The sequence below is a fragment of the Orussus abietinus genome, unplaced genomic scaffold, assembly GCF_000612105.2.
Source record: "Orussus abietinus isolate OABI.00-Male unplaced genomic scaffold, Oabi_2.0 scaffold1, whole genome shotgun sequence".
NCBI classification, from domain to species: domain Eukaryota; kingdom Metazoa; phylum Arthropoda; class Insecta; order Hymenoptera; family Orussidae; genus Orussus; species Orussus abietinus.
This window is the reverse complement of record NW_019396017.1, coordinates 3,707,210-3,715,897: the sequence shown is the minus strand read 5'-3', so window position 1 is coordinate 3,715,897 and position 8,688 is coordinate 3,707,210. Positions and strand designations below refer to the sequence as shown.

General features: G+C 44.9%; 1 protein-coding gene across 1 annotated transcript; it reads right to left on the bottom strand.

Moving 5' to 3' along the window:
- Positions 1–506: 506 nt before the first annotated feature.
- Positions 507–1,468, bottom strand: LOC105697901 (adenylate kinase isoenzyme 1-like). The gene is made up of 3 exons (XM_012421633.1): positions 1,336–1,468; positions 965–1,201; positions 507–802 (listed from the first exon to the last, which is right to left on the bottom strand). Exons 1-3 carry the CDS (start codon positions 1,466–1,468, stop codon positions 507–509), a joined length of 666 nt encoding a protein of 221 aa, XP_012277056.1.
- Positions 1,469–8,688: the final 7,220 nt, after the last annotated feature.

Genomic DNA, 8,688 nt, shown 5'->3' with positions numbered 1-8,688 from the left:
ACCGACTCCACACCCTCACCGAGGAGCCTTTCAACCGCCGACGACCCGGGGGTTGCGCAACGGGCGCACCCCCGTGGATGTCGGCAGTTCGCCACACACGGGGGACGGTAAAACTTCCAGGAGGCCGGGAGGACTCCTCGGCTCCGAGGAAAGAAGTCTTATCCGAGGGGACGGGGCTGAGGATAATGCGACTCGATTGCGAGGACCCCGACGGAGCGTTTCGTTAAAAAGGAGGCTCAACGGAGATTCCTTTCGGGGCGGGAGGATGTACGAGAGGAACCTGAAAATCGAGGGATGGCTTGGGGGCTAGGGCATGGAAGAGGAAACATTTTTTTTTCTACGTATCTATGTTTATTCCAATAATCGCAAAATATACTGGTAATACGCGGCATTAAAATATGCATCGCGACCACGAATTGCGGTCGGCTCTGTGTAGAAAATGAGAATCCCTCCCTAAAGGATGCTTTCCATGCTTTCGGTATCTGACGTCGTTCGAAGAGAAGTCCCTAAGATCCTGGGATAGTCTTTCCCGGTATTTTGTCGATCGCTTCGCAGATCTGCTCGAATATGTCCTCCGCGTCGAACTCTGCCTTGATAGTCACCAATTTCGACTTGTAATATTTCAGGACTTTTGGGGCATTCTTCCGGAATATCTGGATCCGACCCTTCACCGCTTCCATGTCCTGGACTATCCTTCCCGATGACGCGGCCCTTCCCAATAGTCTGTCTTTCAGGATACGCTCGTTCACTTCCAAGTAGATCACCAAATCCACTGGGGCGACCTCCTGCTCGAACATTTTCCCTTAAAAGGAGAGGGACCAAACAAGAAGAAACCGATAAGGGTTCGGAATTGAAGTCTCACTGTATTTTTTTTTTTAACCTAGATCTGGAAATTTATCCAACCCCTAGCGCGACTGGTCTAAAAAATAGAATTCCAGGATATATGAGCAACGTCACGAGGTACCTTGAATCGTTTGTCGGGGGTAACCGTCCAGCACGAATCCCGGACTTTCCCTGTTTTCCAACATCTTTCTTTTTATCATTTCCAGCATCACGTCCGCTGGTATCAATTTTCCGCACGTGATGATATCCCCAATGATGCGGCTGCGCTCGGTTCCTTCCGTCACCTCGTCGCGAATTAATTTGCCCGCCGAGATTCGCGTAAATCCATATTTTGACGCCAATCTTGCGCAATGTTTAGCTGAAAACAATTGTCATTAAAAAAACTACAGCTTCTTCGTTCAATTACTAACATCTCTGGAATGTATGCGGTTAGGTGACGGTCAAGCTTTGATTTTAAGAAAACCTCTCGATAATTGATTATACGAAATTCACCTTTCCCTGCTCCGGGACCTCCAATCAAGAAAATGATGGGAACCTTCGTATCTTTGAAGCATGTTGCATCGAGAGATGTATTTCGCGGTATTGAATTCCCTACTGTATCCGGTGTACTGATACAAGGCCCCATTGCGTGAATGCCGATTTAATAACGTTTGCATTCGATCACGAATTTCTAATCGGTTCGTAATAGTGTCTTCTTGGTTATGGTTATATTCTCTAAAAACTGAAGTGAGCGATCCGTGGGAATTTCAAACGTTGGATTCAAAGGTCGTGAAAAAAAGCTCCGATCGATACCTATCGTGCATCGATTTTCGCACTTCAATCGAATATCTTTAATTAGAAACAATTTTTGAAATTTAGTAATGGTAACTACGTCGCGTGCAAATATCTTGGTCTTCGTTGAAAGAATTATTTTTCAGAGGTGTGTCAACTTTTTTAATACCGTCAAAAAATATATTCATAGGAATTTTTTTTACGGGTCGAAATGACCCTCGTTAAAAAATATTACATTTTTCACATGCGCATCTTCCGTTGGTACTTTCGTACCGGAACAAGGGTTGCGAAAGTATCACCGCCGATAAGGTGGTAAAATTATCCCCGGAGGTAAAACAGACGGTCATAATTTCCATCGATCCGATGATTATATTTTTACAATTCCTTCAATTGACGAGAAAAATTATGGGATTTAAAGTGCTGCGATAATAAAAGGAAATTTCATTTTCGGAAACGGAACGAATATCCGGCGCCATCTGACGTAATGGTGCGTACCATATCCAACAGCTGAGTGGACTCGACCGGATAGGATGTACTCTTCAAAGTGCATAAATCGATAATACCGTCGTCGTATCAACGGATACAAGGATGTCAAATACCGAGAAACAAATAAACATACCATGAAATTCGGAACCATAAGAGCCGTTAAAATAATTACATCGTACCTGCCGAAAGCGACAGTCTCCGGAAAATGTCAAAAAAGCCCTCCAGGTGTAGACCTACTCGACAGGATAAAAACAAGAAATCGATAAATTGTATTCGATCGATAAATTTACTCTCGCCTAAATCATGGCAAACCGGAGTGGCGAGACCTTTGGTTGAAAAAATGACGGAACCGTTTTATGAACCCAGCTTGCCAATACATCGCACTATAGCCTGGAGATAGAAAGACCCGACCTTCCTCAACATCCAATACACGTTGAACCTCCGTCCTACCGAAGTCGACTACGGAAGTCCGCATTAAACCGCCCCTACATATCGGCATCACTGTCAATGACAGTTGATTAGCCTAATTTAATTTGTAACAACTGGGTTCGAATCAATTAAACGTCCCAACGAGGGTAATAAAGTGATCCCGTTGATTGTGCTCGCTACTTAAATATCAGTAAATTTACTCCTGGAACGTGTAATTCGATCTCGATAAGGGCTTAAACGGGAAATTCATTTCTGCATAACGTGCACTGACAACTAATAACGAGAAGCACATAATCGGTATTAGCCTCGGCTAACGACCCGATGACAGCGATAAAAACAGACTAATCGAATGGATGACTCTCGAGAATCCCTTATAATCTAATCGAACGCCCCGTCATAATTTGCAGTATTTATCATCGACTTTGCTGAAACTGGGAAGAAGTTGCGTCGTAGGGCGAACAAGTTATTGCGCTCTTTATCCTTTTGCGATACTATGGGAGGAACAAAAAAAATGAAAATGTCGCCTCGTAAAGTGAATTCCACGTCCCGAAGCGGTTTTCGACGAGGACGTTTCTATCGTTTGACGAGACGATACTCGGACGTTTCGAGTGGTGCCTCGTCGAACGATAGAGACCAGGGTCTCTCGCAAACGCGTATGTACGCAGAGTCGAACGAAGAAACGTCTCTCGTCCAGGCGTAATTTCCTGACGGTCCTGAAAACGGGTTGGCAGGGAATCGCTCGAGAAAAACAGAGAAACGTGACAGTAATGGGTGTGCTATCGCATTAGCGGTATCACGTCGATTTGCATGAAATTGCCGTGCAGTATCCTCCGATGGAATCCTTCTTAACGAGTAGTCAGGATTGACTCGATCCCTCGAAAAATCAATGCTCCAGATCTGGGAATTTTCACTGTCACTTTCTATCCCGGAGCGGAACTTTGTTTACGCGGACCCGCGTACGCGAAGATTAAGACGGTAATAGGCCGGTAGTTATGACTTTTATTTGAGCCGTATGATTAACCACGCGAGATCCAATCTAATTCTGTTAAATACTATGTAGACCCACGGTTTATTATCCGAGATAAATGCATCTTTATTTACTGCCGCGTACCTTGCACATGCAGGCGAAACTCCGGCGAGTCCCACGGTGCCCGTTTTTACGCGTTTCACTTCCGTCTCTCCCCACGTTGGTCTCTTTTCGATCGGCCTTCTGCAAACCTCGTTTGTCAAGGAAATTACCTGCGTGTACTCCGTGGCTTGCACCGGCCGATTTAAAAATCAACGCGTTGTTTAAGGCCCGGGAAAATACGCAAAATCGACCCACCTCCCCTAACGCAATCGTACCGTGGGACGGCTGGATTTTTCCTTATAAATGAATTAATTCTTTCTAACGAACCATGCAAATACCCCATCTCGGGATTTTTACAATATACTTCCTAACATTTATACACCCACTCGGAATTTTTTTAAGCAAAAATGTGTATTGGAATCGACTCCACCCCTCTCAAGGAAGGAAATGCAGTTATCGCGACGCTCGGGAATACGGGTAATGAAAAATGCGAGAAAAATTTCCGGAAAAATTAGGGGGGGCATAAAAATCTATTCGGTTCGATAAGTCGAGTGTTCCATTTTTTAACATTCACCTCGTCCTTAGTGGCACGATAAGTAATCCCGACCCGGGTATACGCGCGTCCACCCCACACACGGAGGCGAAGCGAGCGAAGCCTTCTTGGATGTGTCTTCGCCCCGATCAATCTACTGGACCACTCCTCGCGATGCATCACGCTCAAACGAGCCACCACTGATGCAACTCTATTAATGACGGTAAATTACATCTCGGTGGTCTGGCCGAGCATCCGTGCTCGCACGAAATTAGCGCGCCGTGGACGTCGCGGTCCGTCGTTATTCCCTGTGGAGCCGTTCGAAGGAACTTTTCTTTCGAAAAAGGAGGCGAACCAGCCTCCAAGATCCCCGTTTATCCCCTCGAGGAGATCCAACCAGCCGGAAGTTGCGCAATATTCCCTGCCATTTTCTGACACGGTTCGCCGGTCTGCAAGCGTCTCCTTACGTGTCGCAATCGATTCGCAGGCGAGATACGCGAGGAACGTTTGGCCCCATCGGTACTTTACGAATCGTGTCAACGCCTTCTGCATTCCTTTGTGCTTATCGACTACCTTCGGCTCGTTGAGATCCATTTCGTCGTCCCCAAGGAATGTAGGAGGCACCCGAAAGTGACTCAGCCTGCACCCTGCACCAGGAGGGGACGGTTTGCGCCGTTAATCGCCTCAATTATTGCTCCTCATTGCCGTTTGAGGCTCAATTATCGTTTATCTTAGGCGGTCCTGGAGATTCATTTTACGGCCCTACGATTCATTTTATTTACCAATCGATGGGAAGTTCAGACATCAGCTTGTCGTCAATCTGGACAATTTGATGCCGATAAGGGTTAGAGAGTGGGCAGATCCATGCAAATCGGTGTATCTCCACCGAAGTCCCCGTACCGTGTAACTCATTCCATGGAAAGTACTTATAATCTGTTATTCACTTATTTGGCTTTGTTTAATCGCAACTCCTGAAAGTCTACTGATTTCCATAATGTAGAAAGGACGGACGGTTTGATAAGGGATAATTTATATGAGAAGTATAGCATCGGGCCGCTGGGCATTTTTTTAATCACTCGGGACTTTCGATATCACTTTTCGAGCATACATTTGTGAAATACGACATTTGTACCGATATCGAAGAAATCCCGCTAAGTAGCTGTCCGCGATCTAAAGGCGAGTGTTTTAAACGGAAAAAGTCTTGGGGGATTGAACCGAACGTTTTTTTCAGATTATACGCTCGAGTATAAATAATCATACCGTTCGTACGCTAATATTAACCCTCTGCCCACTCGTTAATTCTGGAACGGATTCTAACAATAAATCATGCCCGGCATTCCAATCGCTGTGGTAAGTCTCGCGGTTATTTCCACGCGGCACAAAGCGGCGGTGCTCGATGAAAATCGAATTGAACGAAACCTTCGAATATCCAACGAAGTTGTCATATTTTTTTTACGCGCAATAAATGTCCCCGAAATTGCGCGTAAAGCAGTTAAAGAGAAGGGTATCGATGGGGAAGGATTTTTTACGGAATAAATTCGAAATGTCGAAATATTATTAATTTTTTCTTTCATATCCGCCAGTTTTATTTTTATCGTCTGGATGGTAAACTTTCCGAAGTTCGGACGATTTCCCTCTGCAAGATCAACAAAACGTTCCGCTAAGATACGCTATCGACAAGGTCTTTCGTACTTCGTGTTAAAGCGTGGCATGACACAATGATACATTTGTCTCTTGACGGTTATCAAACGTGACGCAATTCGGAGCCGCTAAAAATCCGTCCTTCGTTTAGTTCACATGGGGTAAATAGGTCGTAATTAATTTGCCGGTTATTGGTAGCAATGAATCGAGTTTTAACAAGTAGTGTAGTCTTCGCCATAGCCGTTGTTTATTGTATTTCTTTAAAATGACATAAACGCAGTTACGAGGCCACGACCTCGTCGTTTCACGTGACAATATTCACCTAACCATCTCATGGGTGGCCTGGAATGGTCCGGTAGTCATCCATCAATGAAAGAACCGGATAATTGCCGGCCCATCATTACTGGGTCATCCATCCGTATTTGTAGGGCAGTCGTTTGAACTTCATTTTTGGTACTGGCTCCGTTAACCCTATCGATCCACGTCGACTTGAAGCGACACTAAGTAAATTCATATTTAGGAGGAAATTAAAGGAATCCAACGCAATCGATCCGATCCATATCTCGAATCCACTCCGACGTCTCGTGGCGCAGGAGCAATCTGCTCGGAGCTAATTAATAAAATTTGCTTAATTAATAAATAAATTGTAGACACGAGGTTCTTGTCACCGAGGGGTTCGATAAAGGCAACCGTTGGTTCCTCTTAATGTACCCGAAACCGAATACCGGAAGACGGCGTTAATTATCTGCTCTCCCACCGCAGCTAATTTTATCGTGTTCCCATATGCTAATTCGCTCGGATACCGCCGCGATAAGAGCAAGGCCACCTCGAGGCCTCTCACCCGAGGAGTCTCGAAGTCGGATTGATTATTTTTCACGCTTTCGATTCGCCTCGGAATGATTGAAGGAGTCCTCTGTCATCCGCCGGTGTTCCTCGCGCATTCCTCTCGTTTCGAGGAGCTTGCAGCTGCGGCGAGGACGTTCAATTTCGCCGGGGAGCATTTTACGATCGGTTACTTCTAACGTGACTTTCAATTCGATAATCGATTCGACGCGGACACGCGGCTTTCGGACGTATTTCGCATCTCCGTACGAGTTCCCTCCTCCGTTAATGCGGATACTTACTTTGTCGTGCCTACTTCAACTCGTGTTTATTACACTTTCGAATCGAGCTTGAATATGCGTACGTGTTCGATGAGCTGCAACGAAGATTCCACGCTCATCCGCGTTTATTGATTCTTCTGGTTTCGCTAACTTTCATTGCTTATCGCAACGTGGAACAAAATGACTCCGAATGGGCCGTTAAATCGACTGCAGGGTGTCATTACAGATGACAAGACGTCTATCATCCTTGAGCTACTTTTCAATTTTTTTTCTTTTTTTTTTTTTTTATTAAACACAGGAGACGTATTTCGAGATTTCCGGATATTGGACGGTTACGTTCCCGTTGAGCTTTTTTTAACTGAATTTCTTATAAATTAGATAGGATCCAAATTACCGCATTCCTTGATTTCTCGTTGAGTGTCTTTCACTATAAATGGAGATTCCTCTTGATTTTGACGTTAAACCGAAAAGTGGCTCGGAGGTAATTCGAGTTTGGTCGAACTGTCTAATAAATCCAAAGTAGTGGAACGTAAGTTTCTTCCCGAGCTGAAAGCAGACGAGACATCTGACCGAGATGGTACTGTATGCATGGGGACATGGCGGTAAAATTATGCTTTATTATTCTCGACGCAACCCAGAAAATGTCTTTACACTCGTGCTAAGTAGTGAATAGGTGGAGATATGCGTTTCACCGATAACTTGCCAATATTTTACACCGCGTTATTATTGGCTCCGGTATTGTCGCACCGTAATGCCTCCTCCTGCAATTACCCGTATAAATGTCATTGTCGCGGAAAAGGTGCGATATGGGCGCGGAGCGGAACAATGCTTGAAAATTTACATGAAAAAGAATATTAAGGAATCATCCGTGACCGAAGCCGTCCTCGTAACAGGCGTTTCATCCATCCCCCGACAATCAACGCGCATCGTAAAACGGTTCAATAATTTAGATTCGTCAGTTTTCTCAACAATGATGGAAACTCGCCAACTCCCTATTTAGACGCTGATGCATTTGACGAGATTCTCGACGCGTCATTTTCCCTACGCGTGACGCACGTGGTCGGCCGATTTCGATTACTACCACATGTGGATAATTCGGATTTTAGTACACATAGGTCATCGATTCATAGATGCGGAAATTCCGTGTGAACCTAATTCGAAAGAGCCCGGCTCGACTGCTCAAGTTAACTCCTTAATCAATGTCTCCGCTGTCTCTCTTAATCGTCCGTTACAACCATTTTGCGCCAAGATGTAGGGACGAGCGTCATTTCTCATCACTAAACTCGCAGAAAAAAAATTCCCATAGACGGCACTCGATTCGTACTTTTTATATAAAAAGAGATTACATGTCATAACGTGGCAAATTTACGATGTTTAACGTAATCATTACGGTTTGCAGCGGTCCTGTATGGATGTGAACTTGTGTTGAAATCTCGGAATGTACGAATGTACGAATGTTCGAATGTACGAATTCGAATGTACGGAATTTTCGAATGTACGAATGTACGAATGTTCGAATGTACGAATATATGAATGTTCGAATGTACGAATGTACGAATTTTCGAATGTACGAATTTTCGAATGTACGAATTTTCGAATGTACGCGAATGTACGAATGTTCGAATGTACGAATATACGAATCTATGAATCTACGAATCTCCGAAAGCCAGATTTCTCCTGGGGAAAAGCGCTTTTCCTCCAGGGAATATCACCGTGGAGGAGTATCGCGGAGTACCAGGTGGTGGGTCGTCGTGGTAGCGCTGGAAGCGCGCGTTGCGCAGCGCCTCTATAAAGTCGGTCCTCCTTGAACGCGA